Source organism: Echiichthys vipera (assembly GCF_963691815.1).
Source record: "Echiichthys vipera genome assembly, chromosome: 15".
Lineage (NCBI taxonomy): Eukaryota > Metazoa > Chordata > Actinopteri > Perciformes > Trachinidae > Echiichthys > Echiichthys vipera.
In genome coordinates, this window is record NC_139840.1 from 12,960,916 (window position 1) to 12,981,392 (window position 20,477).

The following is a 20,477-nucleotide window of genomic DNA, read 5'->3' on the forward strand; positions in this document are numbered from 1 at the left end:
CTAATATAAGTTAATTCATATGCTGGTAATATTGCCTGTGCCTGAGAGCAAAATTCTCCCTCCTAATATTAACATGGCTATGAGATTCAGTGCTGGATGGCTGACTTTATGTTACCTCAGATGGTGGGTCTATGTGATGAATTATAGACAATAGGTTGAGGGCAGCCAACAGTGCATTTATGACAGATAATAAATGTGCACTGCCAAACCAAGCCAATTGAAGTGTACCGGTCTGGAATGGAAAAAGAAAGAGAAAAGGAGCTCATAGGCAAAAATTGTGATATTGTGTCAACACTTTATTATGCATCACCACCATGCAAAATCACTGCTATGAACTTGCTCAAAAATCAAACTAGATATATTTCACACATTTATGATTTTAGATTGGCTTGCCACTTTTGAGTAAAGTTTTACACGCACTCAGAAAATACATCAAGAGTGTGTATGTTTGGTATGCAAGTCACAGAGATTTGTGTGTGAGCGCATTGATGCTAACAAATGAAACAATGGCAGATTATTGAATCTTAATTCATAAACCATTGATAGTAAACACAATTTCTTCAGTGTAAATCTTTGAATTTCAGTGATTTGGAAGTCTTTGTGTTACATATTATTCAATGTATCAGTTATCAGAACTAATCCACATATATCTTTAACTCTGAACCCCTCTGCAGACAATCAATTCCCAGCATCAGATTCAATGAGTTTAACCTCCAGTGAAGACAACTAGCATTGCTGCTGAACAGGTGTGTTTTAATGTTAGCTACATGCTGCATTGACAGTTTGAATGAGCTCATTTGAGATGCCATCCAATCAGCTAAGGCGTAACGTGTGCATTATTATCATCACTAATGTATCAAATAAAACACACTCTGCTTGGCCAGCTTCAAAAACAAGTCAAAAACAATACAAAAGCCACTTGACAGCAACAGTAAGAAACTTATGGACTAGTGTTTACATTTGGAGTTATACATTTATAAAATGTTGCAAATCTTATCATCTACAACTTCAACTCCAACGCGGGTTTATATCGTAAATCAGAAAACAAACACTTAAACCTGGTTCCCCGTTCGCAGAAACATGAGAATTAAAAAAGAATCAGGGTTGCCACTCTGAACTGACAGTGTAGTTGTACATTTGCTTGGCAACTAATATAAAAAGGCTAAAAATTAAGAAAGAATTCCTCAAAGTCATATGGTTTTTATGGCACCTGTGGTGTAATAGACAGCTCACTAATTAATCTCTTTACATTAGCTCACAGTATTACCTTAAATATGTTGGTTGGTTAAAAAATATATCTTTACAGAAATGTATTCTATGGTTGGATTCAGCCATTTAATCAACTTAATTCTTCGTATCTTCAGTGCTCTGTACCGTCGGCCCAGTGTCGTCTCTTCCAGTGTCTTCTACTATTGTTGTTTTCATATTGCTCATCTGTTAAGGACACAGAACATATTACTAACAGCATGGTGTAATATACAGTGAGTGCTGTTGATCATATCCAAAACAGGCTACCTTGACTACTCAGATAGAAACCTGAACACTGTGGCATGTTATTCAGGTTTCTGATTACCGTCTGTCTATGTGTGAAAGTCAATGTAACAATATGATGATGGACACTGTAATGAGGACCTACCTGCTAAAATGAATGACACCAGTAAGGTATTCCGTTTTTCCTCCATGACATATTTTAAGGGTACTTCATATTATATTCAATGCATAACAGTTAACCGTTATTTTTTTTAAATAGTTAATACAATTTTCTATATTGGGTTTTTTTTAAATTTCATTTTTAACAATCATACGTAATGAAAAGGGTTTTTCTTTGACAAATTCAGTGTTTTCTTCTCCCTGATGCTTGGCCATTGTCCTATTAGCTCTTGGTTGTTTTAACTGCATACTTGTGAAAGCTCTGTGAATAAAGCTCTGTGAATAAAGCTTTTGTTCAGGTCTTTAATTCCCTTTTAAGAAATGAATGGCATGCTGAGATGTAAGCCAATTGAATATATTTTTTAAAAAGTTGTCTTACACATCTTTAACTTGGGTTAGGCAGTTTATTTTTGGTGTTGTTGGACAAGAAATCCATAATAATCTTTCATCATATTGTAATTAAAGTGTTTTGAGAGAAAACAAGACTTCTGCAGCTCCTCTAGGCTGTTTTCAGGTCCGCCCTTGGATACTTTGGCCAATCACAGGTCATTTGAGAGAGCGAGAGAGAGCATTCCTATTGGCTCAGAACAGAGGGAGGACTGCAATAAGTGGTTTCACTCTGTTTCAAATTCTGGCCTTTTTTTTTTCACTTTTACCTACTGCAGCACTTGAGACTGAGACCCCTTGTGAAGCTTTGGCGACCCCTAGTGGGGATCGGGACCCCCAGGTTTGGAACCAGTAAAATAGAGGATACATTTTTATTGCTGTTTCAGATAGTTACCAGTCAACTGGAGTAATGCGGTCACTGCTGCAGCGTCACCTGTACCACACCACCAAAACACACGCAGCAAGTTAGAACAAGCATTGACAAGGTGTGATTTAACAATTCCAAACAAACAATGTGCCACCTTCTCCATCCAACATTCTTGGAAAGTTGAAACTTACCATGCACGCTTTGTCTGGCTCCTCCCTGTGCTTCATTAGCTCCTCTACCTTGAGCTGATCCTCCAGCTGCTGCTCCAGATTGTTCTCAAAGCTCTCCTCTGCAGCGCTGGCACTCCTATGTGACACATAACAGACACTTTAAAATCAGACACCAGCTCGAAAGGGGTACCTTAACACTGGAGGTATTGTGACAGAAGACCAGAACAGCAGGAATGAAGTATTATTTTAAAATAACACAATTTTATTGAAGATTGAAAACAACGGTCAGAGCTGAAGTCCCACCGACTTGTAATCTCTTGGAACAACTGTTACATCAGTGGTTTATAGAAATGTAGGTGATGACCTATGTATAAAGTATTTGGCACACACATCTGAATGAAACAAAACAACACTACTCGGATATCTGGCATCCAAGCAGATAGACTGTCAGTAGGAAGCAGCATGGTGTGCCAAAGCAGTTTTTCAGATTAAGCGGCAATGGATGAGCGAAAGTGTAGAAGAAGAACACTCATTATTACTTATCACTTACTTATTATTATCAGTGTGGTTCAAGTTACTGGAAGTTAGCAATGAAAAGTAATTCAATTGCTTTACCAATTACTGCACATAAAAGCAATTCAATACTACAAAAAGTATATTTTGCATTACTTTCAATATCTGTTTCAATTCTTCTTATAATAGCTATATTATTAAATATTTAGCAACATTACATAGATATATTATTGCAATGCTGCTGTTGCACTGTGTCGGACAAGACAACTGCCAAATTGTATCTACGATTGTGGATTGTAACCATCATCACTATGATGAAAAGTAAGTAGTGGAACGACAAAACAAACTAGATATGTTATGAAAGGCCTATTAATGCAGCTTCGACAGGCCTTCAAATCAAGCAACACAAGTCAATTTTGAATACTCTTTTGGGAGTAAAATGCAATCACTTTTTTCTCAGACATTTGACAGTGATTTCTTATCACAGTAGGAAAAAATAATGTCCATATTTCCGGGACAGCAAGCTCAAATTTCCTGACCTGTTGTAGTGTGCACATACAGTCTAATGCAGAATGTTTACTTTGTAATGCATCACTCTCAACACCAAATGTTATTACTTATTACTATTATTACCATATATTACTTATATTACTGATTGCTAATGACACATCCTACAGTAGTACCTTGATTTATATGTGAAGAAGGGATCTGAAGAGGGTGTGGCCAAAAAGTCACCACGTCCAAAGTCTGAATCTGCAGTGCTCTCAGTCTCACTTCCACCCTCTGAGGAAGAAAGACATTTTAAAACAGCATATACAAATTCAGAAAGCAAATTGCAACCTTTTTTTATTAATTTTTACCTGAATTGAGTTCCCTAACCAGTGACGACATTGTGTTGGTGATGGAGTCAGCAGCAATGAGTAGGTTGTTTCTCAAATTTCTCCTTGGACCTTTGAAACACACACACAAAAATAGTTTTATTTCATATTTTGGATACCATATTCACAACCAGATGCTTTTTCTATGTGTGTGACTGTTTTATACCCTGAGCGAAGGCCTCCTGAACATCCCCTCCCACGCCCATGAGTGAGTCCTGAGGTGTGTGAGTCGGGGTCGTGCCTGCGGACTCTGAGTGGATTGGTGTGGGGATCGACCGGCTAATGGTGTGGCTGGGAGAAGAGCGTGGAGAGCTTGGACCCTGAGTCTGCAACACATGGGACCGTTTTATTGTTAACTAGTACCAGTATCTAACTAGTATCTGTTGCCATTGTTAACAGAGAAACCCATGCTGTAATGGCAAGACTGTAAGAAGAACAAAACATACAGTAATCTGGATCAAAAGGTTTCTTAACAAAGCAAACCTTCCACTAGGAATACTTCTTTTCCATTTACAGCGCTCAGTTCATAGCAAAGAATCTTAATTCAAACTCCAAAAAACAGCTACAAACCATTCAGTTCAATATGTTTCTAAGACAACAGAGAAGCCAATGTGTCCTTAAAGTACACCACAATAGCTTTATAAGTAAGAAACATTACACTCATGCTAGAAATGTACAATATGTGGAGTCATTAAGCTGCATTTTCTATCATCAGTATTTGTTAAAACCTCAACATGCTGTTAAAAACAGATTTTCTATCTAAAAGCCATTTTACTCATTCCCACAGACCAAACTACGGATTGGTGCCGTCTGGTGAACATCATGCACCTCCAAATTAAAGATAAAAACTTTTCACCCAACAAAAGCAAAGTATTTACTTCAAACGTGTTATTTTGTTTAATACAAGTGTAGTTTCAGCCTCTTTTTCTTTCCCAGTCCTCACTTACAGCATGTTTCCGTTCCTCCTCCAGCTGAAAAAAACAATATTTTATGGCTCATGAAACAACAACCACATTACATTGAGTATTTCTAAATGAAAATTCAACCGGTAATTCCTCCAGGACTTGACAAGCATGTGGCTTCCTCATGCAAGTTTAATGGATTAACATTGATCCTATTAGCCTAATTAGATTGATATCCTCCACACTTAAGCCAGTCTAGTGAGCAGTTTACGAAGGCTTCGTGGAACTCCTGTCTTATATTCTCGCACTAAAGGTTATCCTCGGAGGGATGGACGTGTTTTCTTTTAAAGTGTGATGGAGAATAATCCCAAACTCAATATCCTGCTCTTGAATGACATGTCTGGACTCATAGCCAGGTTCGGAGTTATATTTATTATCCCAATAGGGAAAATTGTTTTGCAGCCAGGGTTCACATGAAAACAGAATACAACAATGTCTTGTAGCTCTAATATTTATGGACAAAAAAACGGCATAATAGACTGTTAAAGATGTATGCCCTCTATTGGACATGTTGGGTAATTGCTCACACGTTACCTCATCTGCAAAGTGCAGTGTTTGCTTTACATTAGCTGGACTGATCACCCACAGCTGGGAAAAAATTATAATGCAAAGGAAATTCATTATCTGGCCATATTGCTTACCACCTGCCTGCAAATAAAAAAAAACATAAAACGCAAGCTTCACATGTCCATGTCTATGAACATGATAACTTCAACTGCAACCGAGCTGATTCAGCCCAAAAAGCAAACTTGAAACTAAATGACCACAGCTTTATCGTTCCCCACAGGAAACAGAATATGTTCAGTAATCATGAAGGCATCTTATCAGTGTTCTGTATTTGAGTGACTGTGAAGTCAGAGAGATGAAAGGCGCCTCTGCAGTACCTTGAGAAGCATCATTAGTTGCTCCAGCTGCACCATGAGTTCCCTGCGACTCTCCTGCAGAGTAGACATTCTTTGTTCAAGCTCATCTTTGCGTTGCCTAACAGAGGAAACAAGTTTTACAACCTGATGATACCATAATGTCACGTCAAAAAAAATGTGTATGAGCATCTGTAGACTCTAACATATGCTGTTCATTTGTCTAGGAAAAAGGCAAGCAATTACAATATGTACGTCCTGCTGCAGCCTAAGCAAAAATGTCTGTTATAAATGCACTGCACTGTGCGGGATTAAAGTACGCTGAGTTACCTGAGAAGTCGTAGCTCAGCCAGAAGAGTGGGGTTCTGCTGACCTCTGTCAGGTGGCGGCTGGGAAGCCTCTTCATGCTGAAGGCGCAACCGCTGGATTTCCTGCAGGATTTCTCTGTGACAGGCACAAACACGCATATACTGTATATGTATATATATATTTAAGACATGGTCTGTGCTTCTGCAACCGTCTAAAAAATTAGGGTATTTACAAAACAGCGGGGTACTTTTAAACAATAGTGGCCTAATTAGTGCAAGTTGCTGTTTTTTTTTATTTGAAAAGAGCCCAGAATAAAATATAATTTCTATAGGTATAGCCCTTTTCAATGGAATTCCATTGCTAGGCAACAGTCTAGGCCCTTGTTAATTTCCTGCCAGCTGATGTCATCTCATACACTGCAACAGGAAATAAACTGTGACACATTAGAATATTTACGTGTACCACTGTGAAATGGTCAACATGAAAAATTACACCATTGCTATAATCAGTTCATTTATACAGTATGTAACAACGCTGTTTGCCTGAGTGTGTGAGTGTGTGATGGAAATGGAAATTAACTGAATTGAATGGCTTAATGTAGGATTAGGATATTGGCCTAAATGGTAAATTATATGTACACTTACATTTATATAGGGCTGCACAATATGGCTAAAACATTCTATCCCACTATAGATGATTTCATATCTCTATGACCATATATATCATGATGTAGCATGTTCTCTGGTAATTTAATAAATAAAAAGTCTATATAAAAAATAACCACTTGGTAAAGCCTATTTTTTTACATACTCCTGTGTGAATTTAAAACGTTAACAAATGAAAATATTGAGTATTTTGTAATTTTGTCAAGAACTTTAGTGCAAAATATAAACTCAAAATATTTTTACAGAAAATTTTCTAGAAAATTTGAGATAGTGTGTGCTTTTTTTAATCACCTTATGAATTTAGATTATATATATATATATACACAGTATATCCATTCACTCTCAAGGTGAGTCTCCTGCTACGGAATTGAAAAAGGACAAACATAAGACAACTGCACAGCGTCACCAAAGCAGTCATCTCTGACCTGTTTTTGCACTCGAGCTCGGCAATGAGCTGCCTCTGTAGTTTGTTGGCATCCAGAGAGCCGGGGAGGTCTGTGGAGATCCTCTGCTGTTGAGCCTGTTGGTGAAACCAAGCACGAGACATCACGTGAGCTGTCTGTACCTCTGGATGATGTCATCCATTACATTATATCATATCTCACAGGGGTAATAAAACAGTCAAGTCACCGGCCATCCATCAAGACCTGATCAGAACATAAATAGGCATACAAGTCTGGTTAGAAATGATCACCACCTGTAAATCCCTTCATAATCTTAGCAATAAAAAGGACTGAAACCCTCAAAGGTAGAGTAGCAGCGTAAGTTAAACCCTCTTTTCATCAAGGACAGATTTTTGGCAGTGGATACAGATGAAAGATGCCACGATATCGTGAGCAATAAATATCTTATATCTCACCGCAGCATCAGCAGCCAGTCTAGCAGCATAGCGGGCGATGAGACTGTGCTCTTCATCTTGATGGTTACTGCTCTCCAGCAAACTGATCGAGAGGAAAATGGAGTCACAACACGACACAGTTACTACACAGCTGCGCAGACAAACTATGCAGGAGAGAAAAAAAAAAAGAAGCAAAAATCCAAGAAAGTTTAGTTTGTTCAAGAGTCAGATTAGTGCTTTGGCAGGAAAGCTTCATGAGGTTTACAGCAGAGGCCCATGTAATCATGCTAAGCTACTTATGTAAAACCCCAAAAGCAGGAATGAAGTTGGGTTATTACATAAAAGTGGAGCTGAAGGAATCATTTGTAGTTAAAGAACAAAAGGCTTACTTAAACAGTCCAATCACTAATAAAGTAAAACTATGGGTATGTATTTCCAAGCACACACAAAAGCACTCAAATGCACTCACACGGAAAGATATGCAGGAGCTGCTAACATATTTCAGATAGCCACATGATGGCTGACGTTGCAAAAATAATAAACAAGCAATAATGCTACAGCGAGGAGAGAATACGTCATGTATTCCCAGGGATAAAATTAAAAACTAGCCTCACATCAGTCTTGCATTGTTTTTAACTATTTACACAAGAATTACTGGTCAAAGTCATTTTAGAGATTACCTTCTAAAGAGGCAGTCAAATCCGAGGAAATCAGCAGCAAAAAGTGTTTAAAGTATTATTGTACCAATTAACTAACTAATCTGCGCTGAGCATTTGGACTTCTACAGATTTAATGTGACAATTACGAGACTATTTTGACTTTTTTTTCTTTCGCAAATTTCAGTCAAAAACAATAATATGTACTTTTGATGACTGAGACAAGTGTTGAATTTAATATAATGTAGTCATGTGTATACTTGCAAGGTCTCTAGCGACTTAAATATGAAACATTTAGTTTCACATTGGAATCAAATTAAATATATATGGATCTCTAGTCAGAAATAAACTGACTCCATTTAGGATACAAATAAGTTAATCATTGCTGCTGAATAACAATAATGCATTGACAGAAGTGTCAAAGGTCGAGGTGACAAGTCTGTAAAAGTGAGAGCATGCGGCGTTAGGGCTGTAGCACACTCAGAATAGGGCTAGGTTAAGGGGGAAGGATTGCGAGGGGGCACTTCAGCAGAGCACATGGTTTCCACTGATGTTTGGCAAACACAGCGGCAAACCAAACTAACCATGATTTGGGGTTGTTTTGGAGAAGATTCACATAGAGGCCAATCAGAACATGTTCGTCTGCAAGTCTATCGGCAACATCAAGGTTGTAGTTTAACCTGGAACAGTGTAGGGTTTCACAAAACATAAAACATGACATTACACAGGTGACAATCGAGGGACAGGGGACGAGAGGGGAGAAGCAGCAGAGAGGGAGAAAAGGAGAGAACGCAACAAAAGAGAAGGAGGAGGAGAGTGGCTGAAAAGCAGCCATTCATGGGTGACTAGAGAGAAACAAGGCCATATTATGTTTTTGGGAGAGACTTCAGCGATGAAGGCTAGGAGCACGATTAAGGACATGCCCAGCAAAATAACACTCTACAAGCTACATGTTTACACCAAGCATCAATCACTTAGTGCTCTATTATGACAACTACTTGAAGTCAAACAATCTGCCACACAAGATATGTCAAGCATGCTCTTTTGGTAAACTCTGTATTGCTTCTCTACCAACTCCTGAAGGAAATACCTCTTAAGCGGCTAAATGCCCCACTATGTTCACTTGCTAACCTCTGTCTGTTTGCTACAGGTACATGGTACATTTATCAGTGCCTGCTGCAAGTTGTGAGAATGAATACAAAATAAAATTGTGGGCCTTAAAAAAGAAAACAATGAGCTGAAAGATGCTCCGTAGAGCTAAGGGGACCTGCTTATAATAATCTGTGGGTTTGCCACTATGAGCGACCCCTTTCACAGTACACTTTTAATTCATTGTCAGTATAAAAATATTGATCCGTGCAGCTTTAACAGACAGGCTGCATTACAAACTGGGGGCTGGTTAGGAAGCGTATTGTGTTGCATTATGGGCAGTGTAGAGTCCAAGGTTTTTTTTAAGGTTAACTAACATTAGAAAAAAGTCAGGATATATCAGCATCAGTCTGTTTTGATTTTGACCACTCTTTTAAAACCTGTCCCTCAACTACAGATGTACGGAAGTGCACTAAAAACTCTCATTATGAAGCCTGGTAATATCCAGTCAACCTTCGGAGGACACGTCACCTGAAAGCCCTGTATTATACGGTGTCTGCACAAACAGTAACATGCTCTGATATGCACATGGACAAATGCTCACTCATCACATCTGTATGTTTTACTATAAGAGTTATGAAAGGGAGCAGTGTTCCCTAAAGAAACACTTTCTGTATCAAGCGCAGGTGCAGAGGAGCTCAAAGGCATTTTACTAGAAAAATCATGATCATGAACAATACTTTTATCTTCCAAAATACAACATAGAATAGCAAAACAACAAGTTAATCCCATTTCATATAAGCAGGGAAACGTGTTCACATACATCATAAACAATGAGCCTTAAACTGTTTAACTGCTGCAGCCTCAACATAGAAGAGATTGAGGCGAACATTCAAAGCAGCTTACATTCGAAACTGGCAGTTAGCATTTCCCATTTCTGTGTGAATAAAAATATTGTAATAGACACTCCAAACTAATTGCCAGTGATCTTTATGATGCATGCTTCATCTAGCGTTTTTGTAATAGCCACTGGAGAACAAGAATGTAAACCCCGCGAAAAGAAAACTGTTTTGTTAGGACGATCGGCACTGTAGTTAATGTCTTATGATTATTATCTATATTAGTTCACACATGCATTTGAGCTACAAAGGCATTCTCATACGCACACCTGTGTCACTTACCCTCTCCCTTTAAACAGATGTGGAGCAGCCCCAGTCAAAGGCTTTCTTTGCACAACATTATCATTCTCGCTGTAAGGCATGTACGTTCAGCACAAGAAATCAAATCACAAAGAAAGAAAAAGATATGATACACAAATGTCGACACACACACACACACACACACACACACACTTTGGAGAATAAAAGGCAAGGAAATAAAGACAGTGTGGGTCACAGAGTCCACAGGGGATGGGGCCTTTAGGGAGAGAGGCAAACTGAAAAGATCTGCTGTACAATCCAGGGCATCCATTGTTACGAGTGCACTCACTTTTTGGTGGAGTAAGGGTTCCCTGATGTAGGCATGGAGTGGGAAAGTGAGTAGTCATTGGTGATGTTCACCGGTCTCGGAGGCCTGAACAGAAAAACATTTTTTTTTATGTTAAAGAGACTAAAATGTCCCTGCCTTTTTATTTTGTCAGTGTGGTTTTCCTCCAACCTAATAATCCCTGATCTACATTTTTTTGGTAGATGACGTACTGCAAATCTGTATGTGGCAACAAAGTTAGATATGGTTAGTTATATAGGGTGTGCTAAACAATTAAAACATGCAATGAACACAACAACAGCAACAGTCAGTACACTAGGGTGGAAGGGACTTGACAATACTGTATATGCTTGGCACAAAACAAAGGGTCAAAAAAGAGACATTTTGTGATGTGTTAAATAATCAAAGCAAACTCACCACGTATCTCTGAGGAAAGTACAGAACAAGAAAAGGAATGAAAATAATTTATTACAATCAGCCCAGCAGCGTAAAGACTACACTAAATGTAGACATATCAGTCAATAAATTCATCAAAAAAGGAACATGTTAAATATGCAGGACAATATTATTGGCTTGTTATCGGCATGCATTTCAGAGCATCTATCTGGAATATCAATATCTTGGACACTATTCTTCGCTATTCGATCCTTGTCAGAAAATGTGTTTTTCTGTGTTATTGTTAAAAACTACATCCAACGATATGCATCATTGTCAGATTTTTATTTTCTCAAATACTGATATTGGTATTGGCTTCAAAAATCCAGTATTCTCTGGACTCCAAAACTGATATCCATTTCTACAACACTACAAAAACCTGATTCTTTTAGGCTGTCTAAGGGTTATAATCAGGGTTTGACATGAACATTTCCGCGCGCGCACACACACACACACACACACACACACACACACACACACACACACACACACACACACACACACACACACACACACACACACACACACACACACACACACACACACACACACACACACACACACACACACACACACACACACACACACACACACACACACACACACACACACACACACACACACACACACACACACAAACAGCAACTACCTTCAATTTGCAGGTAAAATAATAAACACACATAGACAGCAGGGGGGTGTTTTTCACCCAAGAAGTAGCCTCACTGTTTGTCCCTGTAGCTGCCTTGAATAAAAATCACCAGAGTGCCAAAAGGTCTGTGCACGTGTAAGCTGTTGCTTCATTATTTACAACAAAACAAAAACCTCAGCCAAGTCAAGAAAAAAGGTAGCAGCAGCGATGCAGATCACAATCATTCCCAAGGCTATGATTAAGCCTCATTGATCAGCTGACCCAAGAGATTGACTGGAATCTCTTCAGACTTCCAGGCAGCTACAAGATAATTATCAGCCTGGAGAAAAAGTCAAATATTTCTGAGATAGCAGTCGGAGAGAGGAAAGACCATAAACTTACACAATATGAGCTAGGTTGAGAGGTTTGTCTGGCATTTCGGGAAACATGGGGTGAAGAGGCTCTCTGCTGGATGCACAGCTCAGTGACTTACTGAGGGCATGGGATAGCTTCTTAGCAGGTGATTTCTGGGAGAAACACAGAAGCGACAGAAACACAGAAATTCTGAGGGCATGAGGCTTCTAATTGGCATCATTACAGGACTACTGTCACCTGCATCGAACATTTAGCATCCTTACATTGCGGTGATGCAGAACCACAATAGCCACAATGACTGGTTCAGTGCAGACACACCTCCCTTAGCCCGGCCCTCTCCTCCTCCCCTTCTTCTTTCCTTACCCATGACGTGTACTCCTTCATTTGGTGCTGGTTGCTATGGGAACCGCTGGCATGCCCCCTCCAGAAGCAGTCCTGACAGAGCTGGTAATTATGACATTGCTGGCAGCGGTAGCGGAAGCCCATCATACTCTCAGTGTGGCAGTAGGAGCACTCGACTGGGTGAAAGACTGCAGGCAGGAGAGGAGGGGTCAGACACACAGATGGACAAACACATGCACACAAACAGATGTGATTGTAAACCCAGATATGTTTTTTGCACACTACAAAGAAGAGGATTCATTTACATTCATTTAAGGAAAGATGCGCTATTGATTCTGTTCTAGTGACAATTTTTATTTCATTTTTAGCGAATACACACAAATCAGTACGACACTAGCTTGCGTAAGCATGTGACGGTGTTTCTTCGGCTCACGTGGATGTGGCTTGTGACGATGAGTGCACACACATACACACACACCCGTTCCCAGCATGCAAGGTCCCTATGGGTCATCTTCATTGGAGGTATGTATGTGTGTGTGCGTGTCCGCTTGACTGATTGTGTGTGCGGTGACTCAAGATAATGATGCAAAGCTGAACTTTACATCCTCCCAGCCCTGCTAGCTCCCCCATTTATACATATTCTGTGCGGTGTCTTACCATTTTCCACATTGGTGAGCCGATGCATGAGTGGCAACCACACCAGACACTGAGGGGGCGGGTCTGACATCAACGTATCGAGGAATGTATTGAGGGAGACCTTTTTCTGTTGACGTCGGGTGCAGAGGAGAGTGAAATGATTCAATCGGAAACATCCTCCACAACGTCAATGCTAAAACAATCCAATAGACACTCTGCGGTTAATGAACCCTCACCTGCTGTGTAAAGCACGTTCTCGCAGCTTGTTCAGTGTAACCAAATGAAGGTCCCTCAAAAACCGCCATGGGTAATTTGAGAACCTCCCTCAAAAATTGATCAAACTGCGAGTGAACCATTATTCCAGCAGAATCTGATATCTGGGAAAAAATATCTGGGAACAATAAAGGGAGATATTATGCAAAGGAATCAAACTAATTGTCAGTTGCCAACACAGTCGGTTAATTACAGCAGTACACAATACAATTATCCCACTTATTTGAGAAAACAAATCATAGTAAAGCAATTATTCAAATCAATTGTTATAATACACCAGCAACGAAGCCCTCCTTTTGTTGTGATTCACGAGCCTTTGTGACTGCTCCCGTGGATTTTGTATATTGTAATAAACCATGTTCTTCAGATAATTAATATTTGGCCGTGAACAGCTAGATCACCACTGCTTCTTCCTTTAGGAACAATAGGCTAAACATATAGAGCATAGAGGTATAGCAAATACAGACACTAATAAGTTTGAACAAGAAATTCCAAAGCACATTGCTTACACTAGAAACTGCATCCAAATAAATAGCTGATTTATCACATTTTAATTTGCCATTTTCACAATTAAAAGTAAAATAAGGATTTGTTGTGTTGCTTACATCTTAATTTATCCAGGATTTTCCCCCCACAGATGGTTGCTAGGGTCATCTTCACAACAAAGACAGATATCTTGCCATTACTCTCCCTAAAAAGGAGCAAAATACATTTTACATTATAATAGATGATCTTTAAAAAATAAGATGTTAATGCATAGAATCCTATCAACTCAACCATTCTTATAAAAGACACAACCTTTAAAGGCAACATTTAGCTGCAGTGAGCATCGTCTTAAAATATGTTAATCTTGGCTTTTAGCGTTTCTAAAAATATACACTTTACATAAGCATGTTGAGACATTATGTAGTAAATAGTTTGTATTTTCACTCTCTTTGGCAGACACTTCAGAGTCACATTTCACTCTACATTAACTCACATCTAAACCTCAGACTAGAAAGTACACAACCAGTTGCCGACGTGTCACGTGATGTGTTACTCACGGGTCATAGGATGCCAGCAGGAAGTTGAGCAGCAGGCTGATGGACTGTTCCACGCTGATCTGGTGGGTGGTGGGCATGCGCTTGTTCAACTGGTAAAAAATAGTGGAGAGTACCACTTCTAGACGAGCCACAGAGAGCTCGGCGTTGAGGTCCATGGTGTTGATGCCGTTCTCTCGGAAAGCCTCGATCAAGTTCCAAATGTCAACCAAATGCACTGGAAACAGGAAAATTGAATATAAACATTTTGATGGAAAGGGTTGTGAGTAAAGTTGTGTGGTTAAAAAAATATGCTGCATCACACTCACAATTGCATTTCTTCTGCACAAATCTGAGTTTGCAGGCTGTTCTGTATGTCGATAATCGTATGGAGTCCAAATCTTGAGCCCCTGAGGAAGAATTACTCATCGTTAAATAACACCGGAAATGTCAATGCTAGTTCAGTGATAATGCTGAGCTCTGGAGGGAGAGTGTACGGAAACCCAAGTGGTTCAATGTCAAACAAATAAATGACACTATGAAATAGGCAATCATATAAATGAATGCAGACTGAATATATATTATGATATTATAAACATTATTTTGTGAATTCTAAACATCTTTATAACTCAGCTTAATCTGCTTCTTTTCACAAAAATAAATGTTTAATGTTATTGTTTCACTCCAGCAGTTGTTATGTGTCTATTAACATCACAGCATGAACACAAGATGTACTCAAAACCTGCATTGAATTAGTATGTAGTAAGGAACTAGGACAAGGTTTAAGATATTGTGAGATAAATAAATTAACAATACTGGGGAAAACAAATCAAAAATACAATAAAGAAACAGTAAACAAGATGTCTGCCAAAAATGATGTTAGATTATTTCACAATTTCAAGGTTAAATTATGTTTACATTATACATTATGTCTACATGTATAACTGATTTTTCACATCCACATGTCTTATTTATCGAACAGTTATATTAAACACTTTGGGTCTCCACTGGAGTTTGTCTCCACACTGTGTAAACAGTGAGGTCATGTTGAATGGGACACGGGTAGAGACACTTGATCTTCATGATAATGGCTTTACAAGAAAGTTATATAGAAGAATTTGCCATTTTTATGGTCAGTGAGTAAAACAGACCAGCATAGATTACACTGAGCTGTGGCCCTGGGTACTTACTCATCTCGACAAACAGTTGCCTTCTATCTGCCATGTTGTCACCGCTCGGCCCAAAGTCTTCAGTCATTCTGATCAAGAGGAGAGAAAGGAATGTCAGAGCCTGTGTACCAAGAATCACTGAAGATGCTTTTCCTATTGCTTTCAGCTTTATACTGTATACATGAACTGCTTAATTGAACTGTATTCTCGGAAGCATTACAAAGCATTTGTTAGACTACTGTTTATAATTAATCTATAAAACACTCACAATTTGGTTAACATAGAAAAGATACTGCAACAACATTATTTCAATTGGACAACTCGCAGTTTTATTTCGTCATTTGACTTTAAATAACACATTATTATGGTTTACATATTTGACCTCTCCCCTAGGAATAGTTATAAACAGCTGTCATCAAGTGGTTACATAAGGTTCTAGTAGCAATTACAGAGGCTAGATTATCAGCCAAAGAGGGGCCCAAAGAGTTCCAGGTTCACTGCAAATTCAGCCCCCCACCCCCAACTGTCTAGTTCACACAACACGACTTTAGTCCTGATTTTCAACTGGCCAGTGCCTCTCAGACGAGTTCCATATCTAGTAGGCTAAATATCTGGACCTCTCGGGAGTGAGAGGGCAAGACACAGGTTGAGGGAAACCTGCCTGTAAATGGAAAATGGGCTGTAGCTGTATATATCACTTTTCTAGTCCTAGCGACTACTGAAAGCGCTTTATACTACAGGCACTGTTCACACACACACATTCATGAGGGTACCATATAATCACACAGCAGCAGTTGGGGTTCAGTATCTTGCCCAAGGACACTTCAACATGTAGACCAAAAAGACTATTTTGTGAACACATGCTGATGACAACGGCGGTACACGTGATGCATCTTTTATTGCCTGGAAAAGAGGCATGTCGGATAGATCCACATGTAACATAATGGATGTGCTATTGTCAGCTGTCTTTTTTAAAAAAATGCAAGCTATACAAACTAATGATCATTGGCTCCCTGGCTTTGGAAGTAAGATTAATCACTGTATGTATGCAGTACGAAGTTAGCTAGCATGCTAACGGACATGCTAACCATTGCAAGTTAGGTTGGAGCAAATAAACACGCCATTTAATGCATTCCTTACACTTGCTCTTGTGTTTTTTGATTTTGGTTAAAAAATGGACACCACCCCTCAAACTATTTAAATAAAGGAAGAAGAAATGCGCTTCCCAGGCCTACGCACACAGCTTCAACATGTGGAGAAACCCAAAGCTTGGAAGGCCTGCTGTGCCAAGTTATTGTTGCTAAACTATGATTGGACGATCACTGTTTGGGAGAGGAGGTTGGGCAACACCAGCATAATTACCTGGTCTTGAAGCCCTGTCTCATACAGGGGTCCTTAAGATCAGGTAATTGTGCAATTCCATGCTTAATTAAATTACCAAAAACAAATGATTAGGTTATAATGGGGGGACAACAGGGGCCCATTTTGCCCCAGGGCTCCATAGCAGGTTAAATCTGGCCCTGGTAAACACACACTGACCTAACTCTTTCAGGTTCTTTGTAAAGTATGCAAATTGAATGTACCACACTACAGTGCTTATCAGAAATGTGAGAGGGGGGCAGAGAAAAACTTAAGTAAGACAAGAACAAGACTTTCAAAGGGGCAGAGCAGCAGAGAGAATGCTCACACCATGCCTCACTGCACACTGTCCGAGGCAATCTAATACACCTAGTCATGTGGTTTGTTGCCATGGCAGCAAAGATCCCAGCCGCTCAGTTCCTAAAAACATAGTACTCCTCACCCCCCCAACACACACACTACACCTCCCACTGCAGACAGGCAAAGTTTGTAGTTTGTCACTATAGATATATTTCATGAGATAATGCTCGGCAGGATAACAGTTGAGAGCGCAGTGGCACTTCTCGGTCGAGCGGCTCGAAAAACTGTCTTTCTACAAGACAATCATTCAGGCATGTTTTTTTTCAAATTACTCTGACATTAATTGGTGAAGAGACCGATGGAGTGGAAATTAGAATTCCCCTTGTGTTAAACAGCAAGCAACAGCATACTTCCCCCCTCTGATTCCAGTCAGTATAGGCAATAGTCAGTAACAGAGCTCTAGGAATACTTGAAATCCAGTTTACGAGGGAAAAGATGAAGATAATAAATGAACCGGAAATTAAAGAATCAAGGGCAGTATTTTAGGAAATCACTTGCAAACCAGTGCAAGCTACAACAGAAATAAAAGGTTAATAGCTAATCACGAATGGCATATTATGATGACAGATCAGAACATCCACACAAGAATTAAAAAAGAAAAAAAAAGGATTTATATGATAAAGAGATGTTACAAATGACAACCCTGTAAAAAGACACATCATTAGCAAGTGTTTTCTGAGTAGCAACGGCAACAGTAAAAAGCTGTTTTAGATGTATACAAAGCAATGCCGGGCCACTACTGGCAGCACTGTAGTCCAATGTCATCTTGAATTGATATGCAAGCCCATTCATCACCTTACACAGTGATTGAATGTAAAAGTATACAAATGCACACTATTTTATAGTGACACTGATATCCTTTCCACATCACAAGCAAACATATCACAAGTGCCAGATATGTGACCTTCTGTGGTCTGTTTTCAGTCTCGGAAATAACTGAGTTTGATACAATCTATTGCAGGAGGAGATATTAAACCAGCACAGCCAACACAAACAGATCGTACGATGGCGAGGGGAAGCAAGATGATCAACATACCTTTCATAAATCACCATGGTTGTATTCCTTTCCCTTGTCCGAGCTCACTTATTACAAAGCCAAGTCCTCCTTCAAATTGCCCACAAGACAAACTCCTTTCTAACAAGTAAACATGACGACAAAAGCAGCCCGGATGGACGAGTGAAGATATCTGAAATTAGACACTGTCAGCTAGGATACAGCCTGTGCTGCCTCTATCTTTAACTACAAATGAGAAGGCTCCACATTCTTGTACAGCTTTACTGGCTCTCTAGTTGCAGATCCCAAACCTCTTTCCTGGCATGTGCCCAGCAAACATTACTCTTTCTCTGTGGCACTGTCACACTGGCAGCATTAGAAAATAACTGCCCTTAAAAGAGAAAATCATTGTATACCATTAACATTGCAGAGAGACTGAACACTGCCAAAACCACACTGCGGGTCTCACACTGATGATTCATTCTATCTTTTAATGATGCACAGACTTCTGTTGGGACGAATAGTCAACTGAAACAATGTCTTATAAGTCAGTTATTTACATTATGAATCTATTTCTGTAGCAGCTCCATAACACATAGTGGACAGTTGTTAATTTACATCTTCCTTGATGTACTTGTCATGCAACATTTCCAAACACAAGCACTTACTTGAGTTATAGAGAAATCTGTGTTTGGCCGGCTCAGTACAGTACACTACATTGCAGCTGTTTGCACTGATTGGCCAGAGTTATTTTTACATCTTGAGACTATACAAACTGGCATCCAATCCGAATGCCATCCCCTGACGGGAATACAAGCGCTGTGCCATTGACTTAAGGTTAATTAGAGCTCAGCACAGCCAGAGATGCTGTGCTTCAGTGTTGTTGTACTATAGCCTAAATGCAATGTTGATAGTGAAACAGTTTCCTCTTCCTGTCTGGCACCAAGGAAACCACGGCATAGGCCTATATATTCATGGTTTCCTTGTGTGGTGCCAGCCTGTGATGTCTGCTGGAGGGACCTCTGCTCTCTGTCGCTTGATGATGATCGCCATGGTTTCAGCTGCAAAAAGGCCCAAACTTTAGGACCCCGATGTTAAATGAGAGTGCAACAACAAATTGTTCACGGTTTTCTGATGCTGTGGTTTTGTTAACTGTTTTTGAGTTCTTTGCACAAACTATAAAGGGTAGTTATTCAAAAATGAGTAGCCTATAATCACTGAAATGTGATGTGTGCTGCGATGTGATAGACAGCACAGAATGACATATGCATTTGAATCACAAGCTTGGGAAGAGATTTCGTCCAGGGAATAGACAAGTGTCACCTGGACATTAAGCAAAAAACATATAACTTAAATTCACCACAGCAATACTTGCCAAAGGTAAAAAAGGGCAACGGGAAAGGCAACAGGCACCCTATATACTCAGCTCAGACATCACCTGTCACGCCAGAGACACCTGTGTGTACGCGACACAAAGGTCTCCTTGCTACAGAAACGTATCGTCCCTTATGCACGTCTTCCTTCTCTAATGTTTGTTTAATCCTCGCACATCCCCGTTTTTATCGCTTTAACTTGATCGGGGGAAACTCATGCTGTGACAAAGTAGGTTAAGGTCGCTCCTCTGCAGCTTTGCCAGCCTCCAGCGGCAGCTGCAGCAGCACCGCACTTGCACAAGACTTACCACAATTTATTTTCGAGGCATGTCATGCAACATCACTGTTTTCCATCCAGGAATCCGACAGCTGGTCGTGTCCTGCGGTGCGATCAGGGTTTCTTTGGTGTAGGGTGCTGCATCACTGCACGAAGCGGCCGATCTTGTCCCGCTCTCCTGCAAAGCTTGTGTTGTGGAAATTTTCGGGTAGCGAAGCCTACTGGCTGAGGAGAATAGAGGCAGCGTTTGCCTCCAGTGTGTGGCCTTCGCGATGACGTAATGCGGAATCTCTTCACTTGCGCCTGAAGTGTGCTTTGGCTGCAAAACGTTAAAGTTTTAGATAAAAAGGGGGGATAGAGAGCGTTAACAAGTTTACAAATAAATCTCCATACAAATGAACGCGCAAC

At 39.8% G+C, this 20,477-nt stretch overlaps 1 protein-coding gene across 2 annotated transcripts; it reads right to left on the reverse strand.

The window, feature by feature from the left end:
• Window positions 1-275: 275 nt before the first annotated feature.
• dtna (dystrobrevin, alpha) lies at window positions 276-20,270 on the reverse strand. 2 transcript variants are annotated; one of them, XM_083928181.1, is made up of 23 exons: window positions 20,101-20,270; window positions 15,728-15,795; window positions 14,867-14,947; window positions 14,562-14,775; window positions 14,124-14,209; window positions 13,482-13,636; window positions 13,267-13,372; window positions 12,631-12,797; window positions 12,295-12,419; window positions 10,833-10,916; window positions 10,526-10,594; window positions 8,840-8,935; window positions 7,621-7,702; window positions 7,187-7,281; window positions 6,118-6,231; window positions 5,812-5,908; window positions 4,913-4,936; window positions 4,132-4,291; window positions 3,948-4,037; window positions 3,771-3,870; window positions 2,596-2,710; window positions 2,432-2,470; window positions 276-1,434 (listed from the first exon to the last, which is right to left on the reverse strand). In XM_083928181.1, the coding sequence occupies exons 2-22, from the start codon at window positions 15,792-15,794 to the stop codon at window positions 2,453-2,455; spliced, it is 2,145 nt and encodes a 714-aa protein (XP_083784307.1). In that variant the 5' UTR covers window position 15,795; window positions 20,101-20,270; the 3' UTR covers window positions 276-1,434; window positions 2,432-2,452. The 2 variants fall into 2 exon arrangements, with proteins under 2 accessions (XP_083784307.1, XP_083784306.1); XM_083928180.1 differs by lacking the exon at window positions 20,101-20,270 and adding an exon at window positions 18,462-18,610.
• Between the last annotated feature and the right edge of the window lie 207 nt (window positions 20,271-20,477).